The sequence below is a fragment of the Podarcis melisellensis genome, assembly GCF_964234715.1.
Source record: "Podarcis melisellensis genome assembly, chromosome: 13".
Taxonomy (NCBI): Eukaryota; Metazoa; Chordata; class Lepidosauria; order Squamata; family Lacertidae; genus Podarcis; species Podarcis melisellensis.
The window spans coordinates 31,853,571-31,881,034 of record NC_138545.1 but is presented as its reverse complement, the minus strand read 5'-3'; the positions used below and the strand labels follow the sequence as shown (position 1 = coordinate 31,881,034).

Sequence of the window (27,464 nt, the reverse complement as noted above, 5' to 3'; positions counted from 1 at the left end):
GGGCAACGTTCTGGGGGCCACATGGGAGTGGTGGGCAGGACCAGATGCAAAAATGGGCAGAGCAAAAAATGCAAATTCTGCCTAGTTTCTACACATACTCTCCTCTCTAGCCTCCCTCCAGGCAAGCAAAATGCATTATCAGAGTACAGTGGTACCTCAGGTTACAGACGCTTCAGGTTACAGACTCTGCTAACCCAGAAATAGTACCTCGGGTTAAGAACTTTGTTTCAGGATGAGAAAAGAAATCAGACGGTGGCGGCGCGGCGGCAGCAGCAGGAGGCCCCATTAGTTAAAGTGGTACCTCAGGTTAAGAACAGTTTCAGGTTAAGAACAGACTTCCAGAACGAATTAAGTTATTAACCGGAGGTACCACTGTACAATGACATATTCCAGCCAGGCAAAAAACACCTTTCAAGGATATGGAACAAGTCTGGCATGGGCTATGGCCTAAGGATCCCTCCCCCTGCTCTAGTACGGAAAGAGTGAAAACATTCCCTCTACTAACTCCCCTGCTAGTATTTTCCACTTCTTCTACTTTCTTAACAAAATTACACTATGTACTGAAATACAGCTCCCATCCTTTGCCAGCGCTCCATGGCTTAGGATGAGCACAAGTGTCTGTCCTAACCTTGCGAAATCACTCATAGAGTCCCTGCCACATGAGGTGTGTGAGGGTTACACATACTTGCGGGTGCTCTCATTCTTCAGGAGGGCTTTGGCCTGCTGTTCGCTGATGATGGTGGCCTTCACCTGTGGGGGGTTCATGTGGACATTTAACTTTCCACCAACCAGCAGCCTCACTGTGGCTGCAAACTTGGTCTGGGTCTTCAGCACCTGGGGAGGCTGCTTTTCAATAATAAAAGTACTGTGGAGGGAAGGGAGAAATAGAAGGAGGAACTATTTGCAAAAAAAAACCCCAGGACGTTGCAAAGGAAATAATTTACATAACTAACTAGCTGCTATTACTCATTTATGTCCATGCTCTTTCCACCATGGTTGTAAAAAGTCGAAATTCCAGATGTGGAGAAAGCAGTGAGGGCACATTTGCATGATACAGGAAAGTCTTTGCAGTTCAAGCCCACAGTGAACACCATACATTTTTTGCAAATAAAATGAGGAACCCACATGATAAATACAAGAGAAAACTCACACTGGTTTGAACTATCTGGCTTGCAATTTTTTTTATGTGAGTGTATAAACTGCATACATGCATATATGCTGCTGCTTACATTTTTAGTTGTCACTGCAATCTATTTCAATTTTTAAAATTTGTTTATAGCATGCTTTTATTTTTTTTATCTGAATCACAGTTTATATATTTACATTAGCTACCTTGCACTCTATTGTGGAAAGGTGGGCTACAAATGTGTTTAAAATGAACTATTATTGCTTATGCAACTGGTTCTGAATGCTAATGATTTGGTGTATGTACCATTCTATTTTTAATAAATTTCAATTAATACATCTTGCTGTGTATTATTAGATGGAATGACCCCACATCTCTGAACAAACAAAAGTCCATCCACACCTCGATGACTCTCCCACACAAGATTTTCCCTTCTTTCAGCAAGAATGTCCCCACCACCGCTCAAATTACCTAGTCACCAGGGCAGAAATTATGTCTGTGACGGTGGTGTTGATGTCAGCCAACATCTCTTCATTGGGCCCTGGAATGGGCAGCTGCTGACACAGATGTTCAACACGGCGCACTTGCTGGCGGTTCTGGCAGATGATCTCAGCTAGCTTCTCACACCTACAGAAAGAAGAAGCTGGTTTAGGAGCATGGGGGTGGGCAGGACGCCAGAAGTGAGACAGGCTCAATCCAGATAGCACTTTCAGATGATGTCTAGATCACTGCCAATACATCCTACCTATGCCTTTGCTTAGGACACTTCAGCACATGCAGGCTCCCAAAAGTTTGAAAGTGAGTATTGTGTATTCCACCCTATGTAGAGTAGAGCCATTGAAGTTAATGGACATGACTCACTGAGGTTTATTAATTTCCACAAGTCTACTCAGAGTAGGACTTGGTTGAACAACACTCATAGTGCTACAGTAACTTGAGATTGTGTGTGTGTGTGTGTGTAATCTATCTGTGGCTCAGCTACAACTCCCATCATCCTTGACCACCGGCTATGCTGTCTGGGGCTGATAGGAGTTGCAGTCCAATGACACTGGGAAGGGAACAAATTCCCCAGTTAAAAGTCACAGCCTCACCTATAATGATTTAATCTTGTCTGGATTTAGGTTTCAGCCAGTTCACTCATATCCAGCTTTCAACTATGGTAGCATATTGAGCAAGCTTTGCACTAATGATGTATTGGATTTCAAATGATAGCCATATAAACTTGTGATGCCAAATTGTTTTATTAACTGTATGCAATTTTAATTCTGGCGTTTATTTGATATGACATGACTCCGATTTTTGTCGTTGTGTGGCCTTGTAAAGGCTAACTGCTGTATCAACAATACATTTAAGCTGAAACTGAGAGTGCAGGATGCAACAGGACAAAGATGAACATCATTAGCATATGAACAGCACCAACATGTCTCCAGATGATCTCAACCTGCTGTCTCATACATATGCTGAACACAAAGCGGGGAAGAAGTTGTAATCTTGCAGAACTCTCCAAGAAATATTTGGGGAGTAAGGGGCTGCATTTAGCAGCTCCCAAGTTCAGCTGAAAAAAAGTGCTTTGTTTGCAATGTAAGTAGTAGCTCTTGTCACTATCAGGATGTGAAAGTTCAGTCCCTGGTCAGAGTTATTACGGATTCGGCATCTAGAGCGGCGCAGCTGGCAGCATTTTGTTGCTGCTGCCAGTGCTGCAACACTGTTGTTGTTGTTTTTTGTTTTTAAATGATTAATGCTGCAATCTGCTTGATGTATGTAGAGAGCCACTTGGGAAGGGATTACATATTCCACCTCGTTCCTTGAAATTCCTCCACTGTGGCATTAGGAGGGGGCAACTTACTGAGGGGAAAGCCTCACAAGGGAAAAGAGAGTTAGTCCAATGCCTGCCTACGTACATTTCCAGAATCGGCCATGCCCTTCACCCTAGATCCAGTTCTTGGTTTGCTAAATAGCACATGCAGTAGTTCTGCTCTGCCTGAAATCACTCCATCTGATGTAACCTGTAAGCCTCCCACCCTTATCTCAGAGCTGCACATATTCAGGCTCTGATCAGGGCTGTGTACACACAGCAATTCTGCAGAAGCACAGAAAAGCTACAGCATATAAATTTCACTGCTTGCGGAGCAGTGAAAGCTTTCCTTTCTTTTCTTTTTTTAAAAGTATGTTTCCAGCCCTTGTGGCTTTAAAGATTTTCTCGAAACATGTGTCAGGTAACTCTCAAGATGCCAGAGAGGTGGCAAAGGTCAGGGGGCAGCATAGCACTTTGCCTTGTCTTACTTAAAAATTGCATATTTCAGGTTTCAATGTTAAATGATTTGTATTACCTTGGGACTGAGTTTTGATTTATTCTGATGCAGACTTCTCACAGCCTTCTCTACTGTAACTCAGTGCCCTCTGCACACAGCACAAGGAAGTTCTCTTCTCAGTTTTTACCTCGCATTCCTAAGACTGGACCCCCAACACTTAAAAAGCGTGCATCTTACATTAAGCCTCCCCCCATCACCATTCATTAAGTGCGGAACTAGTTGGGAAGCCCCGTTCCCCCTCTCACCACCACCCTGGTTCCCTCCTCACCCATCACCTACCAAGCCTGCAAACCATCCAAAGGGCCCTCAGGGGGCCCGCCATTCCCCGCTAACTGTTGCCGCCTCTTCCACTGAATCAGCTCGTCGTCCAGGATAATGGTTTGTTGCTTGCGGAGCAGTGAAAGCGTCTGCTGGTGCTTTTCAGCCAGCTCCTGTGAAGGAAGAAGAGGAGATATGCATAGAGGAGTTGCCTAGCGCAACGCCGGTGTATACGGAAGGAAATTTGGCCAGGGCTGGAGATGGTAGAGCTCACCACACGATACTGCTGCAGTGTCTGTGCCTCGCGGGTCAGCCAAGCTTCCAGCGATACCTTCCTCTGCTGCAAAGTAGACTCACGGGCCATGCGCTCCTGGGGGTTTAGCTGGGCTAGCTGAGCAAACTGGGCTGGGAAGAGAAAGGAGAGAGTATTAGGCTCCCTCCTGGGTCTCCCCATAATCCCCGCCTGCAAGACAGGGGTGCCTCAAATCCAGCCCTGTCTCCTCAGCTGCTTATCGCTCTGTGCTTCAACAGATAAGCCTAGGGACATGGGTCATTTTGTGCAGGTGCCTAATTATTGTCTTCCAAAGCAACAACTCTATTCCAAACTTAAAAATGGAAAGCGTAATGATGGCGGACAACAAAAAGAGGTTCAAAAACTCTCTCAAGGCAAATCTTAAAAAATGTAGAATAAACACAGACAACAGTGAAACAGTGGCCTACGAGCGCTCCAATTGGAGAACAGCCTTTACCAAAGGTATCATGGGTTTGGAAGATGCTCGAACTCAGGATGAAAGGGAGAAATGCGCTTAGAGGAAGGCACGATTGGCAAACCCTCACCATGATCAACTCCCACCCGGAAACCTATGTCCCCACTGTGGAAGGACGTGTGGATCCAGTATTGGCCTCCACAGTCCCTAACAGACTCACTGTTAAAACCGTGTTCATGGAAGACAATCTTACTAAGCTACGAGTGATTGTCAAAGAAGAAGAAGATCCCAAGTCAGACTGTTGGTCTGTCTAAGCTCAGGAATGGCAACCTTTATACCACTGGTGGTTCTCCTGTGTTTCAGAACAATATCTTGAGATGCCAGGGATTGAAGCTGGGGCATTCTGCATGTAGAGTATGTTACACTCCTTCCTTCAGCTTGCAGAGTGACCTGCTACTTGCCTCCTCTTCCACATACACACACCTTGTACGCGATGGCTTTCTTGGTACTGGATGATGAAGTACTCCTGCGTCTGCTGAAGCCTCTTCAGCTGGTTCTCAGTGTCCTGAGTAACAAGGCGCAGCTCCTCAAAAGTCTGGTTGATCTGCAGGTGCTTCTGAGACAGGGCATCGGCCAGATTGCTAGCTGGCGAGGGACTCTACAGGTGAAAGGAGAGAAGGTTATTGCTGCAGGCAGAGCAGAACTGTTAGACCAGGGCATGGGGAACAGGCACCCTTCCCAAGACTATGAGTTGCAACACACAACTTAGCTCTACTCAGAGCACACCCTTTGAAAACAATGAACTTAAGTTATTCATCTGCCCTGAGTAGAACAGCATTGGTTGCAGCTCTTCATCCTACTTACATCTGTAGCCTCTCGCACCAGGCGCTGCTCATGGTAAAGGATGTGTCTGATGTTGCGCACCAGTTCCATAGGGCAGCGTTCGTACGTATTCTGTAAAAAGAGAAAGAGAGAGAACACAAACAGGCTGAAGTGTTGGGGGTAGAACTAGTCGGGAGGATCAGCTAGTAGCTCCACAGCCCATTCACCCATGAGGAATCCTGAGTGCAACTTCTCTCTGTTGCCCTCCATATTGCCCTCCCTTCCCATCACCGACAGACAAGCCACTGGAACCCACCTGCAGCTGGGTGGCATAGTGGCCCAGTTTGATCTTCAGAAGGAAGCCGTCCTCGCCCACTTGGTGGTCCGCTTTCTTCTGCAGCTCCTGGATCAGTCCCTCCAACAACTGCGTGGCCTTGGCACCCTCCTGGGGGTTTTCCGGGTCGATGGAGTCCCTACCAGTTGGGGTACAGACCAGGTGTACATTTGTCAATCCCAGAGAGCAGCTCCTGCACACCTGCCAACCATTATCTGCCTTATCCAAAACATTAGAAGGTAAGAGGGAGAAAACTGCACCACCTCCAGACTTTCAAACGAGGACAGAAATCCTCTGTCATGCAACAAACCCATGACTTTGTACATTGTGTTAATTTATTTTAAAGAACTACAACCCCCCTTGATTTCTTACAATCACTGAACTAAATTTAAATTCATGTGTCATTCAAAGGAAGGGATTTGAAAGCGTTTAAAAAATTTTTCACTTATCACTCTGACAAAAAGGCCAATTCAATGTATATAAAAATACAACACTAAAAAGGAACAGTAAGGTTTTTTTCCCTCCTGCAAGGCATTCTCAGCATCCTCCCACCTTTGAAACGTACATGGCACATGTATATATATGTAATCAAACTGAATGCTGGTTTAGCCATCAGTCTTATCCTTCCTTGAATACTTCCACCAGACTGTCTGGGTTTTTTTTAAACCTATTATTTTTAAATGCTGCACGTACATCTGTTTATCTGAAATATCCATCACTTAAAACAAAAGGGCACAATCTATTTTAAAATAGTTGCAGAACTGCTCTGCGGTGGGGAAAAAGTGGGTTGGTGATGTGACACGCACTAGCCAATCAGCTCCATCCATAGAGAGAAAATTGTTGGAACAGAGGTGGCAAGTGCCTTTCTGGAGCAGTCTCACCCACTGAAATAATGCTATGTCTGTTCACATGCTAAGTGGATGAAGAAACAAAAACTCAGAAGCAGTGAAACGAAACTGTATGTTATGGAAAGCTGTGATTGCAAGGTGGAAGTAGCAGTTATCAGTTAGGGCCCCTCCAAATTCATGGTGTGTGTGTCGGTCTGTCTGTGTCCTGTAATGTGTCATGGATGCAATACTGCACCAGTGGAGAATTTATACTGGACCGTCCACGCATAATTCTGCTTTATTAGTTGTTCCCTAATGCTTCTCCACTGTTACCACGTCATTGCTGTCTAGAGGGCCACCTTTCTGCCACAAAACTGCAAAAGCAGGACAATAAAATAAACTGGAACACCTTTGGTCTAAACAATAACAGGACTTCAGTAAGAGGTCACAGGTCATGCACTGATTGGAAAACGAAGCAGGATGTCTGCAGCAAAACTTTTGTTGGAGGCACAAACAGTAATAGAAAGCGGGGTTGTGTACAACTGCCCTAAAACTATCATGAGCACCATGAATGCACAAGAAAAAGGATGTCTGGAGAGATCTGGCTCTATGGCACTCAAAAGGCCTGCTCTAGGGTAAAGAAATGTTCTGAAAGGAAGCTGAGGAAAATTTAAAGAGGGGTAACAGTGGCGATTACTGGTTAGGTAGGTACGACCAACCATCTCCAGCAGCTGTGAGATACTCCTTCAAGCAGATCCAGAAGGAAAAACTGGTAACTGAAGGAAGAATGTGTAAGTGCTTTATAAGTTGGGACGAATCAGGGACGCTTGGGAGGCATATGGATCAGGCCTGGAAAAGCCAAGGCATGCTGCTAGTGGTGTGAACCAGAGGATTTGCCAGTATCCCATCCCACCACATTCCTCTGCAAGGCTGAAGATGGTCCTGGACAGCCAGGCCTCGCGCTCACCTACCATGGCTGGCTCTCAATCCACTGCGAAAGGTAATGGCGGACCTCGATGGGAAAGTGCTGCCCATACAGGCCCTGCATCTGCCGCAGGGCATCCCCCTGGAGTTGCTGCGCTTGAATCCACACCGCCATGGCTCAGGACCTGACAGGGAGAGAGACTTGTTAAAAGAAGGGGACACCATGCATAGAGCTTCTGACTCATGCACACTCAAGGCTGCATATACTCAAATCACCCCAATCTCCAGTGGCTGGAGAAAGCCATTTCTGACCCTGGGGAGGAGAGGGGGTTGCGGTCTAGCCCCTCCCCCCCAGGCGCGGGGGCTGTCCTTGGCCCCCGCGAGAATTGGGGGAATCCCTGGGCGTGCCCGCGACCCTGGCCGCCTATCGGCAGGCCGGGGGGAGGCGTGGCTTAACGTATTTTAAGCCGGGCATGCCCAGGGTCCGCCCTCTTCACTCCCGACCAGCCCTACGCAGCAGAACAGGGTCCTCAGGCGTATCGCACTATCTCGATGATTTTATTTTGGCCGCAGACAGTAAGCCACGCTGCACCACTCTTCTAGAGGCTTTTACATCCCTAGCTGGCGAACTAGGGGTACCCCTAGCCGCCGACAAGACAGAGGGACCAGCCACCTCCCTAGTCTATTTGGGTATCGAGCTGGACACCGTGGCCCAGACTTCCCGCTTACCCGTGGAAAAATTGGGGGCCCTCAAGACAGTCATACAACAACTCTTGCCTCTAAAGAAAATAACATTGAGACAGATCCAATCCCTGCCGGGCCATTTGAATTTCGCTTGCAGGGTTGTTTCCCCAGGTCGGCCGTTTTGCGGCCGTCTGGCTAGATTGGCGGCAGGGCTCAAAGCTCCTCAACATAGGGTACGCCTCTCAAAAGAAGTAAAAACAGACCTGGGGGTTTGGTTACAATTCCTAGAGAAATATAACGGTATTTCCTTATGGCAAGATACCATGCAGCTTAATGCCGACCTCCAAGTTCAATCAGATGCAGCTGGGTCTTTAGGTTTCGGTGTTTATTTTCGCGGCCAGTGGTGTGCCAAAAAGTGGCCCTCGGAGTGGCAAGGCCAGCCCATTACCCGGGACCTTACCTTCTTGGAGTTCTTCCCTATTGTCGTAGCCGTACACTTGTGGGCGGATCAATTTCGCAATCACAGGGTCTGTTTCCACACCGACAACCAAGCAGTCGTTGCGGTCCTCACTAGACAGTCTGCACGGTCCCCCAGAGTGGGTAATCTATTGCGTGCCTTTGTCCTTCTGTGTTTAGAACAGAATATCTACTTTTCGGCCAAATTCGTCCCCGGCATTAATAATGATATCGCGGACGCTCTATCTCGTTTTCAGATGGAGCGCTTCCGCTCGTTAGCGCCAGAGGCGGACCAATCATCGATGCCTTTCCCGGAACATCTTTGGAGGATTGGGAGCGAGACATAATGAAGGGAGTATTTGGTGCAGTGGCCCCGTCCACAATGAGATCGTATAAGAAGGCGTGGGCCGAATTTTTGAGATTTCGCGCAAGCATCCCTGGCTCGGGTTACCACACCATTCCCTCTACCAGAGAAGTCCTCCGTTATTTGGCACACATGAAGGAGTTAGGCAGGGCGCCTAGGACGCTCAATATCCACTTAGCAGGGATCTCGTACTTCTGTAAAACATTTTTCGAAAGGGACCCCTGCGCAGCCTTCATTGTGCGCAAAACTCTGGAGGGATGGCGTAGGCAGCACCCCCCTTGCGTTGACAGGAGACGGCCCGTAACATATGAAATTCTGTTTAAGATTCACAAAGCTCTGCGTAAAATTTGCTGGTCAAAGCACGAGGCGCGCTTATTCTCTGCCGCGTTCTCTATTGCCTTCTTTGGCGCCCTACGCGTAGGCGAGGTAGTATGCGAAGGAGATGCCACCCACGCTCAGAGGGGAATTTTGATGAGCGACCTGACCCTTTCTGAAAACGATCTCATAGTGCGGGTTCGGAACTCAAAGACAGATCAGCAAGGCAAGGGGGCCCTGCTCCGGCTGCCGGCTGCTCACGGGAAGGGCCCTTGTCCGGTCCGGGACACGAGGCGTTTTCTTTACCTCAGGCCTAGCGGCCCTGGTCCGCTTCTGATACATGCGGATGGATCCCGCCTTACTAGACACCAGTTCACGAGGGTTATGCGGTCGGCATTGTCTGCATGCGGTTTCCCGGCATCTGAATTTGCTGCTCACTCATTCCGCATTGGCGCAGCTACTACCGCAGTACACATGGGGCTCCCCGCCGAGAGAATAAAGGAGTTGGGGAGGTGGAAATCGAACGCATACAAAGCCTATGTGAGAAGCAATTTGTGACTGTGTGATATACCCCTGACCTTTGGCCACTTGTCTATTTGCTTTCCAGAATCCACGAGACTGCGCATTTGGTTGGTGGGCCACAGCATCATGTACTGGGCCAAGTGTCATGCCTTGAGAACCGGACTGGGCGGCAACCTGAGTTTGCATCCGAGGGTGGAATTGGTTTGGATAGCGCGTAGAGGGATGCGCTGGAGTGAATTCAAACCAGTGGTGATGGCGAGGGCCGCGGCTGAGGGTCCGCCTGATGCCCTAGTGATTCAATTGGGTGAAAATGATCTGGCATACCGCAAGGCGATCGATCTGAGGTGGCACATTTTTGACGATCTGACCGAGCTGATAATTGCATACCCACAAGTTACAATAATTTGGTCCTCGTTGCTTGAGAGGAGGACATGGAGAGATTGTGTGAGCCCAGTGGGAGTAAACAAGGCGAGAAAGGTTTTAGAGCGAGCGGTGGAGCGTAGAGTGGCAGCTCTGGGCGGGTTCGTCATCAGACACCCGAGCATCCAGTTCAGCAACGAGGCCCTCTACAGAAGGGATGGCGTGCATCTGTCCGATGCGGGAAACGACTTATGGTTGAGTGATATCATCGCAGGGATCAGGTCCTGGGTTCGGGGGTTTCCCTAGTAGGAGCTAGGTGTTGGTTACAGGTTTGAAGGTATTGGCGGCGAGCTTTGCTCGAGTGGCGGTAGGCATTGGCTGGGGCTCTATTGTTATGCAAATGGATGGGGGGGAAGGAACGCCATCACCTTCCCCCAGGAAATGGGGTAGTCCGGTAGAGGACTCCGAGGGGCGTTGTCTTGTCCGAAACCTAGCGTGGTAAGGGCCCCCGGCACACCCCAAGCGGTGACACCCGTGGGATCCTAGTTGGCGTACTTCAACAGGCCCTCCCACGGTTCGTGTTAACCCTTCCCGGTCATCATGCCGGGTAGCGGATAGGAGCCAATGCCTAGAGCCAATACCTTCAATTCTCTAATCAATAAAGTTGTGGCCATTTCATGCCCATTAAACTTAAACATCGTGTCCTGTGTCTTTCTTTCTGGGGGGAGGGGTTTTGACACGCAAAGCCATTTCTGACCCTGGGGAGGAGAGGGGGTTGCGGTCTAGCCCCTCCCCCCCAGGCGCGGGGGCTGTCCTTGGCCCCCGCGAGAATTGGGGGAATCCCTGGGCGTGCCCGCGACCCTGGCCGCCTATCGGCAGGCCGGGGGGAGGCGTGGCTTAACGTATTTTAAGCCGGGCATGCCCAGGGTCCGCCCTCTTCACTCCCGACCAGCTGAGAGGTTTTTTCCCATCCCACCCACCCTTAGATACTTAGGCAGCCGTAGGGCGTCATGACCTTGCTATGGACTTCGGTTGGTCGCCGCAAGGGGCCTGGTAGGAATTTTTCCAAGTTGGCAATCTTTCGGCCGTTTGGTTTTTTCGCCTACCTCATAGCAAACGTCACAACTTTCTCTGTATTGGCGGTTAGGCATTGGCTGGGGCTCTATTGTTATGCAAATGGATGGGGGGGAAGGAACGCCATCACCTTCCCCCAGGAAATGGGGTAGTCCGGTAGAGGACTCCGAGGGGCGTTGTCTTGTCCGAAACCTAGCGTGGTAAGGGCCCCCGGCACGCCCCAAGCGGTGACACCCGTGGGATCCTAGTTGGCGTACTTCAACAGGCCCTCCCACGGTTCGTGTTAACCCTTCCCGGTCATCATGCCGGGTAGCGGATAGGAGCCAATGCCTAGAGCCAATACCTTCAATTCTCTAATCAATAAAGTTGTGGCCATTTCATGCCCATTAAACTTAAACATCGTGTCCTGTGTCTTTCTTTCTGGGGGGAGGGGTTTTGACACGCAACTTCCAATTATAGTAACAAAGCCAGACAAAGGACGTCTTCCTCATATAACTCAAGAGCAAACACTTGACATACCTGGATTCTTTTGGAAATACTGCATTGTTTGTTGTATCTTAATCCTCTACCCTTCTTTCCAAAGGACGGATTAAGGAGAGATGAGAGAGGGTATGGGTGTAGTAGGGCAAGCTTTAATTAAGAGGATTGCAGCAATGAAATTCCAGGCTTAAAATGAGCAATCTTATAAAGTGGCTTGGGAAACAAGACCTTCCTGCCTCCTTCCTTATCTGTAAAATGGGAATTATAAACTATTCTCCTCCTACCAGGTTTATTGGGATCAGTGCGACAAAGGACCTCAACACAGTATAAAGTGCTGGGACACAAGCCTGGCCAGAAGCTCTACTTACGTCTCCTGAGGCTCAAACTTCCAAACACCACCTTTGGGCACAAATAGCAGCCAGGAGACATGACTTTATGGCAGAAAACCAGCTGCCTGCACATCTCCTGATCAGGGCCCAACACTTCAAATGCACTTCTTCCCAAGTAAAAGCAGCAGCATAAAGCCCACTTTTGAACAGTGTAATGTGTAGCTTGGCCCTCAGTGGGTAGATCGTTGAAGCTAGGAGGTACTGTCCAGTAGCATATGGCAGGTGACTTTGCGAGGTAGGTCAGGATGTAGAATTAGGTTGTGCCTAAGGGGAGGAAGCAGGCTGTGGTGATTAAAAACACTTTGCACATACCAGATACACCTTCCTTTAGTATTACTTCACATCGCCCCATACTGAGCACTGGCAATGAGGGGGGCCGGGAAATATCTGACAAGGGCCATGAATTAGTTTTTTTCAGCCAGAAAAGATTAATTGCTGGTGTTTCTTAACATGTTTTGCTGGGAAAATCCTTCCGCCATTGAAAACTGGTGGAAAGGAAGTGGAAACACCCACTGCTTGCAAGTTTGGAGAGAGCTGCAGAGGGAAACCAGAGGGGGAGAAATAACTTCCTCAAAAAGTGAATGGCTCGCTCAAATTCTGAAAACGAAGTGTGTCAGAGGTCATAGAGTTGGAAGGCATGCTGAGGATCATCTAGTTCAACCCCCTGCAATGCAGGAATCAAGGCTACTTTGAAGCTATGAGGCCTCTGGTGTGAAAATTCCTTCTCCCTAATTTGAGATCTGTGGAAAGTTATTGCGGCTCCTCAATGGGGCAAGTGGTATATGTGTGTATGACTACACTCATGCATAGGCACTTTGTTGGTTACGACTTTACATATTCAAGGGCCGAACTCTGAAGCTAAGGCAAATGAAGCTGGCGGTTTGCATTCACCTGGATTTGTGTTTTAAAAAATCTCTATTGACATCTAAAAGAACAGTAAGGGCACCTTCTCTTAGAATGGGCTCATGGGCCAGAATCACCACTCTCTAAGCACTTTTTTCTTTGTGTGGCCCCAGAGGAACCCACTGAATTTGCTTGTGGCAGAAGTGTCTGCCTGACTGGTGGCATTGTCACTGTAATGCCAACAATGGGAATATTCTTCTTTCTCCAGCACTCAGGAAACAAGAAGGAACATTGAGATGTAGAACCCAGTGCTGGGATCCCCAGTGTGGGACTTGTGGGCACTACAGCACTATCAGACACCCCCATGTTGCTTGCCAATGACCCCAGTCCTGCTCAATTTTAAGTTTACTCTTAATTGAGGATTTATTTTTTGCTTTGTTTGTCTGCCTGCTTTTTTTGGTCTGTTTTCTATTGATATGGGATGTATGTGTTTATCCTGTTCATCACCAACTTTTATTCTATGAAATGAGCACTTTGCGGTGCTTGTAACAGATTTTTAGATGTCCCAGTATGGCCCTTGGCTAGACTGAGGACCCCTGAGCTAGTGGGCAGCAAATGAAGCGTTTCAAGGCTTTTTAGCTTGGGGTGGGTGGGTAGGAAGGCAACTGAAGGACAAACAGCACTTTTCATTCGGAGATTCACGCATGAGCAATCTCTTAATGGGAACACCTGTGTGGTTTTTAATAAATGCAGGCATGGAGAGCCTGCTAATATGATTGGGCAAGGATACGCGTTAAGCTTTCCTTTCACCATTTATTGATCTAAACCACCACCCTCGCCAAGTTGTTATTTTTGCCCACTGTTCATTCTATGGAATGGAAAAAACTTTCCCAAACAAATTACCACCCCCACTGTGGTTGCATTTAGCAAAAAGAACCCCGTACAGCGGGAGACCAATTATAGTTCTCTCGTTGCGTTTCCTCATTCAGGGTACTTATACCTCACTTTTCAAAGCAAGGAGCCTTCGCGAAGTGGCTTAGAAAGTCAAGTTCTGGAGGCAGTAAAGCTTCTGAATACCAGTTTGCAGAAAACTCTAGGATGTGAGAGTGACCTGGTGCTCCAGTCTGTTTGCAAGGTTTCCCAGTGGCACCAGGCTAGGCACTACAAGAACAAAATGCAGGGCTAGATGGGCCACTGGCTGGATTCAGCAGGGCTTCTTCTTATGCAAACCCCAGAGGCTGCTCAGCATGGCTTAACAGAGTGGCTGAGTCACCTCTGCATTTGCAGCCTTCCACACACACCAGCTGGGGTGGAAGATATGTGGGGAAGTGGTCAGGCAAATCACTGCAGCTGCCTGGACCTGGTGCAGTGACTGGGCCTGAATTGAGCCCAGTGCCATCACATGATGGCTGTAGAACCATTGAGCTCAGCCCCTCACTGCAACAACCCATCCTGGATCCCTCTGCTTGCTGCGGGAGTCCTGATGACAGTCCTTCTATACCTTCTCGCCACGTTCAACAGGAGGAAGCTGAAGCTGTGTGCCAGAAAAGTGGCACTGGCATCGCTCCCATAGGCAGAGGCCAGCAGGTCTGGACAGAGGGAGACCTATGCGCAATACGGCACGAAGGGGAATTGGGTTTGTGCCCTTGCAATATTATGAACAAGTACAAATAAATAAAAAAATCCATACGAGTTTAAAGCTGATTAATACTAGTGTAGTTTAGTAATGACATTATAAGAGGTTTACAAAATTCTAAACGCTGGGGGTGGGGAACAGATGGAGGAAAATCTCTTTCTCTCTAACACTTGGGATGTCATCTTGACATTGATCGATTGGATTGAAAAAGAAGTACTCCTTCATGAAACTCATAATCAACTTTAATGGAATTCGTTGCCACAAGAGCCTAATTTGGGCGTTTGAAGGACATGTGGAGGAAGAAAGTGTGGAGAGGCTGTGGAGCCACTTGTGTCAAGCTGCTCTGCCTTGTCCCCCCACCAGCTCCACCTCTACCCTTCATAGGAGCACTGGCTAAAGAATGAATGAACACAGAACACTGCCTTACACAATGTCAGACCACTGGTCCAAACGGCTCAGTCATGCCTACACCGACCAGCAGGGGCTGTCAAGGGTTTCAGACACGGGACTTTCTAAGCCCCGCCGGGAGATGCTGGGGATTGAACCCAAGGCCTTTCAAATGAAAAGATAATGCTCTACCACTGAGCTATGGTCCGTATAAAGGTAAAGGGACCCCTGACCATTAGGTCCAGTCGTGGCCGACTCTAGGGTTGTGGCGCTCATCTCCCTTTATTGGCCAAGGGAGCCAGCGTACAGCTTCCGGGTCATGTGGCCAGCAGGACTAAGCCACTTCTGGTAAACCAGAGCAGTGCATGGAAACGCCTTTTACCTTCCCGCCGGAGTGGTACCTATTTATCTACTTGCACTTTGATGTGCTCTCAAACTGCTAGGTTGGCAGGAGCTGGGACCAAGCAACAGGAGCTCATCCCATCACCGGGATTCGAACCGCCAACCTTCTGATTGGCAAGTGCTAGGCTCAGTGGTTTAACCCACAGCGCCACCCGTGTCCCATATGGCCTGTACAGAAGCTGATAATCCGAAGGAGGATTCTTCACGTTTTCAGCTGAACACACTTAGTAGAATCCTCCCCCCTGTGCGCTATCGGGGTTCCTAATCACAGAGAGGATTTGAAGAGTGTTCAGCCAAACATGCAAAAAAAGCCTCCTCAGACTTCCCCACACAATGCATGATTGCTGGAGGTAAAACCAATGAGGAAGTTGGGGGGGTGGAGGGGAAGCAGGGCTGGTGTGCATGGCCCCACAACACTTCTTTTCCTCCCATGTGTTCTTTGAATGCCCTGAGATTTTAAGAAATGGGATCGTGCAAATTCACAGAGGTCAAGTTTATCCATAAGCTATGAAGCTGTGACAGCTAAATGAAACACCCATGTACAAAGGCAGTGTGCATCAATATCAGGTGCCAGAGTAGGGAGGGTGGGAGGAAGGGCAGAGCAAAGTTAACGGACTTTCCAGGGACTTATGGCTTGGCTGCTGTTAGAAGAATAACACTGGGGGAATGGGCTGTTTGGTCTACTCCAACAACCCCATTCTTCTGCGGATCCTGGGAGCTCACTTACAGTCAGACACCTAACCCACAAGAACAAGAGTGTGATGATAGACTCAGCTCTACCACTGGATCTATGGGTGCTATTTTGGGCAGTGAGACTTCCCAACCACTACAAGTTAGTGCCAGCTTCTATTTCGGCCCTGGGCAGCACTCAAGCATGGCAGTTTATTTTGGGCTGTTGGGTATTCAAGTTGGTGTGTGCACTTTATAGCAGGAATAACAAACGCAAGCATAGGAAGGACAGATGGGGGGGCGGAAAGGCCTATTTAAATAAAAGCAAAGCTCTGCTCTGTCTCGTTTGGATCCAAAGCCTGACAGGCCAGATTCAGTGGCTGGAATCCTAGGAGATGATGCAATGGTAACTGAAAAGGAGGTGCAGTGTGTGTGTTTGTCTAAGACAGCGAGAGCAAGAGAGAACAAACTGGGCAATTATTGGCCACAGAAGCACACAACATACTACCGCTAGTTCAGAAATTTAAAAAATGCAAGTGCCTTTCATGCCAAAGGGCAGCCTGGGATAGAACAAGCTGGACTGACAAATGTGAAATGACCAACTAGGGTGACACACCTCTGCTTCCACTGTATCATGAGGGTGTGAATGGTAAATGAAGCAAGTGTTTCTCTGTAGTGGAATCACTGCCGTCTTTAGGCATACTTTGCATGCCATAGCTTAGCTGCAGTGCTGTGAACGCATTCTGCCCAAAAGAAGATGAACTCTGAACTTTACTCTCCGCTGTGCATGACATTCAGCCCCCTGGAAAATAAATTTATCCATGTTCCTAGTTCCTACATGGACCTGCCTGGCCATTTATATTTCCCTTGGAGACCCTGCTCCATGCTCACCATCTATAAGTGAGGTGGGCAATTACAGGAGACAAGGCTTTTCCAGTTGTGGCACCCCAGAAAACTCCCAGAGAAGTCTGCCTTATGCCATTATCACCCCCCCCACTCCAGCCTTAGCTAAACATCTTTTTATTTGCTCAGGAATGCTATTTCTGAGATCATTTTGTTCTAATTTTACTAACCGCTTGATGCAATTTCTTGATACATGTTTTATTTTATCTATCCTATTTTATGTTACATATATACTGCTCTGAAAGCAATGATTGAAGACCACATAATAGATCTGTGTAGGTATGGATGGAAGAGATGGAAACTCCAAGCTTTATCTTTGCTCTGAAATGCCCCAATATGAGAGAGAAACTACACTACTCCAGGAACAGGCATCATTTGATGGAATGCAAAAAGCGACTTATTCCAAGTTTTTCCCTAGCAAGTTATGAGCCTGGCAAGGCTTAGAAAATGGTACTTCCAATGCCATAACCTTTTCCTCCCCTTTCAGCTCTGTAGGAATGCTCTGCCCCCCCTTTTTAAAAAAATGTCAGATTCTAACTTCATTGGGTGGGGGGCGGGATAAGGTAACATCTGGTAAAGGACCTATTGCCTGCCTTGGAAAGACAGACCTTTTACTGTATGCAATTTCACCATATTAAAAAATGCTCCAGAATCCAACAGCAATGGCACAGGAACTGAAAAGGACATACAGCTCATACTTTTGATAGTCACTGTTGCAGATCACCAGCTGTTTTGACCATGTGCTGCTAACGTCAGCATGTCACCTTTCCCCCCCCACGCATCATGCATCACCATCACCTCGTTCTCCTTGCCTCTACAAAGCCAACCAACCACCATCACAGAAGCAAATCCCATGCACTCTATTAAGCAAGGCCTACAATAGCAACGATGGGACGCGGGTGGTGCTGTGGGTAAAACCTCAGTGCCTAGGACTTGCTGATCGTGTGGTCGGTGGTTCAAATCCCCGCGGTGGGGTGAGCTCCCGTCGTTCGGTCCCAGCTCCTGCCCACCTAGCAGTTCAAAGCACCGCTAAGTGCAAGTAGATAAATAGGGACTGCTTTATAGCGGGAAGGTAAACGGCGTTTCCGTGTGCTGCTCTGGTGCTGGCTCGCCAGCTGCAGCTTCGTCACGCTGGCCACGTGACCCGGAAGTGTCTTCGGATGGCGCCGGCTCACGGCCTCTAGAGCGAGATGAGCACGCAACCCTAGAGTCAGACACGACTGGCCCGTACGGGCAGGGGTACCTTTACCTTTACAATAGCAACAGTAGTGTTCCCACCTTGCCTCTTGATGTGAAGGCTGGAGAACAGGGAATTGACAAGATCATAGAATTGTAGAGTTGGAAGGGATCTTGAGGGTCATCTAGTCCAACGCCCTGCAAAGATGAAGAGAATAAAAGCATTAGAGCAGAGCTTTCCTAAGTTTTCATATTGGTGATACACTTTTTTTTTTTTTGCATGGATCATTTTGCGACACAGTAATTCAGTTTTACTAGCAAACCAGAGTTTAAACTAACCGTTTTCCAATGCCAGGAGCATTTGCACGACACACCTACGCACTACAGCCGAAACACTAACATGTCGCGACACATGGTTTGGAAAGCTCTGCGTTAGAGGGAGCATCATGACCGCAAGACAAAGGGGAAGGAAGATAGCTACTCCCAAGGAGGAAGAGGGGCTGCAGTAGGGTCTGACAGAAGCAGGGCGAGATCAGTTAAAAAACCCCAACAACTAATAATTTTTAAAAGCATGTTCAAATTAAGAAGAGATTCCAAAGCAAGGTTAAGAAAGAAGTAAAATCCACTCAGTTGTTGCAGGATCAAGGCTGAGCTTGCCAACGTCCTGATCCTTGGAGAAGAAAAATAAAACTTCTGGGCCATTATAGTGCTTCTCAGCTTCTGACTGGTTTAGTACTTTCGTCATGATGTGAAGGAAAACACACTCAGTGTGAAGTGTGATACCCAGCTCATTAATTGTACGAAGGCCACATGTGAAAGAGAACTGAAAGAACCCTCTTGGGTTTTCTGTGCTTGACCAACCAAATCCACATTGTTATACCACTGCTACCCTCCCATGACTGCTGTGCCTTTAAACGGCGTGTTTGCAAAAAATTAAAATAAAATAATGTGGCACATGCAGATATACCCAGAGTTGAGATATGGTTGCACTGCTGTCTTGTCATCCAATTCCATTTCTATATGATACCATCAGATATAAATTATACATTAGATAATGGTGGTAATTGTTTCGGTTCTGGCTCAGCTCTTCCAATGCTTGTTAGATATACAGTCTTCCCGCCCCTCCTTGTCAGTCACCACACGCAGCTTGACAACTGGGGACACCGAAAAAGGGTAGCAAGCAGGCTCTTTACCTTGCTGAGCAACTGCATCTTGCCCCTGGAGTACCAGTGACTGAACACCATGGGTAGGCAAACTAAGGCCCGTGGGCCAGATTAGGCCCAAGTGCCTTCTGGATCCGGCCCATGGACGGTCCAGGAATCGTTGCGTGGTTCACCAGCGCGCACATTCTTTCCCTCTCAGTCAAGCCTCCCTCTCCCTCACACGGCAGCAGCGCCTCCTCCCTCCCTCCCCCTGGCTTCTCCCACCCTGCTTAGAGGAGGAAGGGGGCTGGGCTCTGTTGGTGCCAGCAGTAGCAGCGCTTGAGTGGCCGCCATTTTAAGCAGCCCCTTTCCGGAGCCCTTTCGCGCGCCACTCACCATCCCGCTGCCCACGTCGCTCACAAGACACAGGTAAGCAGCTACTGGGGCTCATGGTGCTCTTGCATCGTTTTTGGGTTTCCCCCAAAAAATATAGTCCAGCCCCCCAATGGTATTCAGCAGGGGTCAGCAAACTTTTTCAGCAGGGGGCCGGTCCACTGTTCTGGCCCCCTGCTGAAAAAGTTTCCTGACCCCTGCTGAAAAAGTTTCCTGACCCCTGCTGAATACCATGGGGACAGACCATTGTGATAACCTTCCTTCCCAGTCTCCTCAGCCACAGGTTTCTCCACCTTTCACATGTACAACGTAATTGTTAGCCCTCTCATACTGCTACTGTCATAGGGGAAACCCATGCCTAATATGCTGTGGAAGCAAATGTGAGTCTGGGCTGGAAACTCTCTGGGAACGTTGTGCTGGGGGAAAACCACACACACCAAGTTGATCAGTTATGCCAATTCACAGCAGCCACTGAAAGCAAAAGTAGCGAGCCTTGAGTCACGAGCCACAAAGTGACTCCAAACTGCAAAAAACAGGAAAACGAAACGAAGCTTTTCATATTGGAGCATTACCAAAAACAACAACCTACGCCAAAGGAAAGTCCTCATTACCCCGTAGAGAACTCAGCAATCGGTCCATGTATCGGGAAGCGTGATCTATATTGAAAATGTGTCAGGGCTTAGAAACCCCACAAGACTAGTACATGATTAAAAGCCATCCTGTTCCACAGGCACTTTTACACAGGGAGAACTGTCCCAGCTCTAACAGCTAATAAGGTATACATTATATGCCATTAGTTCATCTACAATTGTTGTCATATAAGCTAGCCCTCTGTGCCCCAGTGGTTTGCCACAATTTTTGCCTGAATCCAGTTAATTCAGAACCAACCCGCACATGAACAAGTATATTTCTAATCACTTTTTTAAATAAAGCCACAGCAATGCCAGAACCACAGACATGTTTTTTCTATGCAAAGTAGCAGAACAGCCCTCCTGCATGGAGATGGGGGTGACAAAAGATAACAAGGTGAGCCAGCCTTAAGTTGCACACAGGCAGACAATGTGTGCTGTGTGGTGACTTGGGAGTGGGAGGTATAAACAATGCAAAGACATTGCACTAAGCTAGCGAAGATCTACCCTTTTAAGGCACAGAAGAAACCCCAGTAGATTGGAAGCCCTGTCTCTATGAAATTGGGTACAGGTGAAATGTGAAGCCTCCCTGGTTCAAACTGCCCCCCATGCTACCCTCTCCTGGTTCTATGGCTGTCTAGGACTGGAAAAACCGAAGATTTGTTGAGCAGCAGGCAGGATAGCGGGTTACATTAGTGGGTCTTAAGTTTGCAAGCCTATGCCAGATGGCTGTGAGAAACGAGCCTCATAGAAGCAACCTGGGCCCCAGTTCTTGCTGCTGCTGCTTCTCCAGCTGCCCCCTGACAGGAAGACGCAATTTCCTTCCAGAAAATCAGCTGCCTCTAGTAAACCAGCTTCCTCCCACTCAACGTTTAACAGAAACATTCACCCACATGCTTGTACTGCCTGGGAGACAAATGCACCATACTAGGAACTTCTGGATTCGTTGTAACAAAAGACTGGATTCAGTTCAAATACAGAGCAACTTCAAAACATAGGGATAAACAAGAGTTACCCTGGGTACTGTGCAACCAAGGGAAACCCGCCCCCAAAACAAATGCAAGAAAATGCAGATTTTGTACTTCACATAGCCATCCTGGTGAGCAGGGATGCCCCTTCGGTTCAAGAGAAATAGACCTGGGCTTGGATCCAGAGATGTGCAGGTGGTAGGCAGATTACTTTCCTATCTCCTGTGTCCCCTGGCAGCTTTCTGAATCCGGTAAAAGACTTCTGACGGTTGGGGGGAACTCACCAGAATTGGGTGGGTTGTGGCAAGAGGGTTTTGTGTGTGTTACAGATAAATGAATAACCTGAGTGGAGCTCTCTCTTATGGGTGATAATTCCGCATGATTTTTGGCATTCCCCTGTGTCTCATTTCCCCACAGAACAGCCATTAAGAGAATTTTCAGAAGGGCTGGATAGGTCTCCTTTCAGCATCATTTCTTTAAAAGCCAATTACTATTGATGTAGCCAATGTGGTTATTGGATTCCCATCTCCCCTGGTCAGCGTGGACAACCACAATCGAGGACACTCATGTTTGCTACCCCTGCTTAGATAATAAAAAAATGGAGGACAACATACTCTGAAGTACCTAGCTTTAGTTGACTAATATGGACAGGCAAAGGCCGTTATCCATAGGAGAAACATGCACAGGGTCCACAAACCCATTGCTGCACAATTTGTAAACTTCTTTTGTTTTTTTGAAGAAAGGCAAAAGGCCCAGTGCATCTGAAGAGGCTTTTTCGAAAGCAAACCCTGAAGAGGCTTTTCAAACCACTAGTCCCTAAGGATCAGGATCAGTTCCAACAAAGCTGGAGGGCACTTGGTCAAATCTCTGAAAGTTGTGAACTTCATCCTTATTAGTCAGTTCATCTGTACACAAAGACTTGATTCTACTGGGTAACTTAAGCAGACTAACTTAGCTGAGATATGATTCCAGCTACGCGATTTCATTCCCCCACAAAGTTTTAACAATGTGACTTGAATGATCACCACAACCTGGAAGGTTTGCAAATGAACCAGAAAGAGGAATGCAAATCTTTGGTGTTTGTTTATATATTTTAGCAAATGTATCCACCACCTTTGTATCCAAGATGCTCAAAGCAGAAAACATTGAACAATTTAAAATGAAACACACAAGCTAAAAAATAATAATGGAAACAGAGTGACTGATAATATAACAGATGTGAAGATCATTAAGAAGGGCACCAAACAGAAATCTCTGAGCAGCTATGTAAATGAGAGCCAAGGTGGTTAAGAGTATCAGTATAGGACTTGGTAGACCTGTGTTCAAGTCTCAACTTCAGCCACATAAAAGCTCACCTCACTGATAGTCTTGGGATAGTTACTGTATCTCAGCCTTACTTGAGGATAAAATGGGCTGGGGCAGAACCATGTGCGCCTCCTTGGGGGGAAAATGAGGTATAATTAAAAAAATAAAATAATTATCTGGATTTCACCCCAGAGAAAACTCTCTTCTGTATTCTAGCTGCACATTCATCTCATGCAGGCAGGATAAATGAAAGCCTCCTCGATTAAGCTTATTGAACATGAACTTTGTTGGACTGGTCATGTGGTTCAGATGCCTGATTTTTATCTTCCAAAGCAACTACTCTATTCCCAAATTAAGAATGGAAAGCAAAATACTGGTGGATAACAAAAGAGGTTTAAAGACACTCTCAAGGCAAATCTTTAAAAAATGAAGTATAAGCACAGAAAATTGGGAAACACTGGCCTGCGAGCGCTCCAATTGGAGAACAGCCTTTACCAAAGGTGTCTAGGACTTTGAAGAAGCATGAACTCAGGATGAAAGGGGAAAACAAGCTAAGAAAAAGGCACGTTTGGCAAATCTTCACCGTTATCAATTATCGCCCGGAAACCTATGTTCCCACTGTGAAAGGGCATGTGGATCCAGAATTGGCTTCCACTGACACACCGTTAAGAACGTGTTCATGGAAAAAAATCTTACTCAGCTACAAGTGATCGCCAAAGAAGAAGAGGAGGAGGAGATTGGACAGAGTAGATGGCATTCTCCCTTGTCTTCATAAGCAAACTGGTAGTCCATTTTATGAATATTGGGCAATTCCACACAAACTGAACAAAAACACAGAATTGGGTAACAGGTGCAGAATTCTGCACCCCAGGAACCTGAGCTTGCTTTTTATAATAAATAATAATAATAATAATAATAATAATAATATGTTTCTTACCCTTATGACTGCCAGAACAGGCTTCAAATGTCTGTGTAAAGCCAATGCCTAGTAAGATCCAAGAACCAGAACAGGGATGCAGAACAGGATTTTGAGCGTTCAAGAAGTGGAGCTTCAGTGCCCTGCAGCCCCTTACTTTACTATATGATTTGCAGAAGCAAAATAACTGTTTGCAAATGTGCATGAATTTGCTGAAGGCACAATCTAGTCCATCTGTATGTAGGCTATGAAGTGCAGTTTCATCAGCCACAATAGCATTTTATGCAGTCCATAGTGGATTTCTACAACTTACTAGGACATAATTTGATTGGGGGGGGGGGCAGGGACAGCAGGAAACAGCCAAGGGTTAATAAGGAAGTAATAACTTGACAAGGACTCTGAATGTAAGCAATTTTGCTTATAGTAATTTTGCCAAGAAAAACAGCAGCAAGCTGCTTTGCTAGAAAACCATGGGGGACCCTAATCCCTATGCATGCTGCCCTGTCAGTATAAACATCTTCAATTAAAGATGTACCCAGGCCTGATGTAATGAAGGCTCCCTACTGGATGTGGCAAACAACTATCAGCATAAACTGGAAGCTGGTAGAGTTTTATAAGCACTAGAATAATGTGCTCCCAAAGCGCAAGTCCGCAATTTAACACCTGTATTTTATACTAACTGAAGTTTCCAGCAGGTTTCCAAAACGGTAGCCTCAGGTATAATGCATTACAGTGTCCAAGAGGCTCTCATGTCCAAGAGAGAACGCAGCTGGCCCACCAGTCTCAGCTGATGAAAGCCTTGATCCAGCCCACTACAAATTTCAGGCTCCAGGTTCATCACTTCCACCACCTCCTGGTTCAGATACAAATGAGAAATGCAGAGTTGCTTGTATTGTGAATACTGATGACACCTCACCCCACTGCATTCAACAGTTTCTTGCAGATGTTACAGGGCATGGGAGAAGATGATGGGACTGTGAGACCTCACAACATAAACGCCACAAGGCCCAGCACAACCAATGTGGCTACGAAAGAACCAATAATAAGCAATTACTCCAACCGAATAGGGGAGGAATCACCAAAACTCCATGCCACCAACTCTTTGAGAATCTACCCAGAAGGGCACCGTAGGTCAATGGCATCAATTGAGAGGTGCAGGGGAATTATCCGGGCTGCACTCCTTCTCCCAGCATCCAGCAAGGTGACCAAGGCAGTTTCTGTGCCAAAACCAAGCCTGAAACCTGAAGCCATACTGGCATGTGTCCAGGAAATCAGTCAAATCAATAATTCCTGGAGTTGCCTGCTACCACCCTTGCCCCAAAAGGGAGTATATGTGACCAGCTTATTACACTCCTGAAATGCAGAAGAATTTCTTCAGGAGAAGCCATGTTCAAGGGAGGCATTAATCATACCCTGCTTCCAGAAAGGCAACACCCTCCCTGGGATCATCAGCCATGATGGGTTGAGTAGGCACCCCCTCTATACGCCTTGCCCATATCCTCAGGCCACAATAGCATTCATTCCCTTAAAACAGGATCAGATTACTGTATGCCCTTGATGTATTCATTAACTTTACTGCATGATATACAGTATTGCATTTGCAGTTTTCAATTGGATTCAAGCAATTTTTAAAGTCAAGTGTCTTGCAAAAAACAGCATGCTTGTGAGAGTATGCCCCAAATGTCTTGGAAACACTCCTGTGGGTGACACACTAAGAATGCAATGGTGGCAAAGTATTGTTGTACACTGCCATCATTTATACACTGTTTTATTTATTTCTCTGCAGATCTCAGGGCAGTTCACAATACAGTAAGCAAAATCATACCCTCTCAGCTGTGTTCAAGTGTATTCACATTAAGTTTAATGCCTCATGCTATCAACTTTCCTGTTTCATCGTCCCTAGCTCTCTGGTAAAACAAGGTGCCAATTGGACCCTGCAAGAAAATTTAGGTTCTATTGCATCAAATGCCCAGGCCAACTCCTCACCCAACCGTTTGGCTAGGGCAGGGATACCCTATGTAGCTCCCTCCATATGTTCTAGACTGCAACTTCCATTAGTCAACACGGCAAGTAGTCAGGAATAATGGGAGTTGGAGCGCACAACATCTGAAGGACATCAAACACCTTTAAATGGGGTTCAAATAAGAGTGCCAGCCATACCAAGTAGAAACTCCCAAGGAGCCTCAGGTATCCTCTAGAGTCCATTACCCTCCAGAAGTGAAGAATTTCAATAAAGTTTGCCATTTTGCATGATGAGTGAATTATTCCCTTTTGCCAGTCCTCAACTTTCTGACAATCATTAGTTATTCCAGTATTACAAGACAGCGGGAAAAAGAATGCTTCTCTTCATTCATGTTAATAAACCAATTATTTCCCCACCTTTTAGTCTTAATAACAAAACAACTAACACACACCAAGCCCTTGAGCCCTTCATCATAAGAACATTGTGGAAAAGCACTAAGCCACAACCCTTGTACATCTGTACACAACACAGACTACAAATATATTCATATTTAATTTTTGGCAGAGATTTATTCCTTCCCACAGCACAGCCCCAGACTATGAAAATCTCTCTCCAGCTGTCCTGACCCAGTTGTTATCTGCGAGCTGCACCATCCTTCAAAAATTAAGAGGACTTAAGACAGTCATAACCTGGAGGATTAGTAGCCAATATGTAGCCCATAATAGCTCCTGCTAAATAAAGAGGGCACCAAGCTCTATCAGAGTGCAGCCTACCACAAGGTTGGGTCAGACAGAAAGAACTTGAAAGAAAGTGACACATTTCAGGGGGAGAGAAGGTTCCAAAGAGGGAAAAAAAACCACACACACACACACACACACACACACACACATATATATATATATACACACACACACACACACACACACACATTTATGAGGCCGAGGAAGGGAAAGGCCTCAGGAACAGCCCAGGCTCTCCAGCAACAGTACACCAACTATAAGCAACAAAGAGAAATGTTGAATTCTAATTCTTAACAGCCAGGAAAACTTCTTACTGGAATAGCCTGCTGAAAGATTGTACAAAGCCATACCTTCTCAGGTATTTTTTATTTTATTTTTTGACAGAAGGAACAAAAATCTGCATCACGTTTACATGAGTTTTAGTTATAGCTTTTCTCCCCCCCCCCCCCCCCGGCACAACTATGCAAGTTCAAAAACTCTTTCTTCCAATCCACAGCAATAAATAAAATGCAAGACAGAACAGGAGAGGGAAGCTTGGAGAATGATAGATTGTGGAAGCCGCACCCTGTCAATCTCTAAGCTTTACAATGGAGTGATAGATGCCCTCTAAACAAGAGCAACTAGAAACATGAAAGATTGTGAAATAAGAGCCACTAGACACCAACAATTAACTGAAGAGATATATCAGTGTATTAGATAAGGCCTGCCTTCAGAAGAGCAGGGGAGTTCACAGCAATGCTAATTTCTCAGTTCTCTATTTTCCACCCGTTACAAATGTTCTCAAAATGAGTATATGGAGAAGTGGCCATTAGATTTGGACCTTTGCTTCAGAGTATTCACAATCCACATGTTTCTCATATGCACATATCCAACAACCTTCTGGGAAGCTGAATGGCAAGTGCATGTTTTGAACCATGCCTAGTGATTGACCAAGACATGTGTTTTCCAGATACTCTCCCGCCTTCCTTGCGAGAGGACTAGGGCTGTGTAGTAAACTGGTACTGAAATAACATTGTGATAAGCAGTTTCAACAAGACAGTGGTACCTCTGGTTACGGACAGGATCCATTCCAGTGCTCTGGTCAGATCCTGAGGTTTCCGCAACCGGAGGGACCGCTTCTGCGCACGGTGGTAGAGTGCTTCTGTGCATGCGCAAAAGCAGTCTACCACTTCTGCGCATTCAGCAAAAAACTGGAAATTTACTTCTGAGTTTGCTGCTTATGTATCCAGTTTACGTAACCAGTAAGCAGAGGTAGGACTGTATACCTGTGAACAAAAGGTGGATATTTAACAGCTTCCCAGAGGGATAGCTCAGCTGAATAGATACTTTGCAGATATTTTGCAAGCACCAGGGTTTCCAGCATTTTTGCTCTCTTTTTGCTTGCTTGACCTCCCTCCCTCTCTTTGATAAAAAGGGAGAGATTGGTGGGATGAGGGCT

The 27,464-nt window shown here is 46.8% G+C and overlaps 1 protein-coding gene across 7 annotated transcripts in view; it reads right to left on the bottom strand.

Moving 5' to 3' along the window:
- The window catches only part of LOC309355092 (signal transducer and activator of transcription 5B), a 69,433-nt gene that overhangs the window by 11,218 nt on the left and 30,751 nt on the right, over positions 1–27,464 (bottom strand). For 3 of the 7 annotated variants that reach the window (XM_081885591.1, XM_081885590.1, XM_081885589.1), the window contains 9 exons: positions 18,073–18,168; positions 7,358–7,495; positions 5,542–5,698; positions 5,268–5,357; positions 4,887–5,061; positions 3,971–4,101; positions 3,718–3,869; positions 1,598–1,753; positions 686–865 (listed from right to left, as the gene is read on the bottom strand). In XM_081885591.1, the coding sequence (XP_081741717.1) occupies positions 686–865; positions 1,598–1,753; positions 3,718–3,869; positions 3,971–4,101; positions 4,887–5,061; positions 5,268–5,357; positions 5,542–5,698; positions 7,358–7,485 (1,169 nt within the window). In that variant the 5' untranslated portion in view covers positions 7,486–7,495; positions 18,073–18,168. Of the gene's footprint in view, positions 1–685; positions 866–1,597; positions 1,754–3,717; positions 3,870–3,970; positions 4,102–4,886; positions 5,062–5,267; positions 5,358–5,541; positions 5,699–7,353; positions 7,496–18,072; positions 18,169–27,464 lie in introns of those variants that run through there. The other 4 variants (XM_081885594.1, XM_081885593.1, XM_081885592.1 and 1 more) reach the window with 2 other exon arrangements.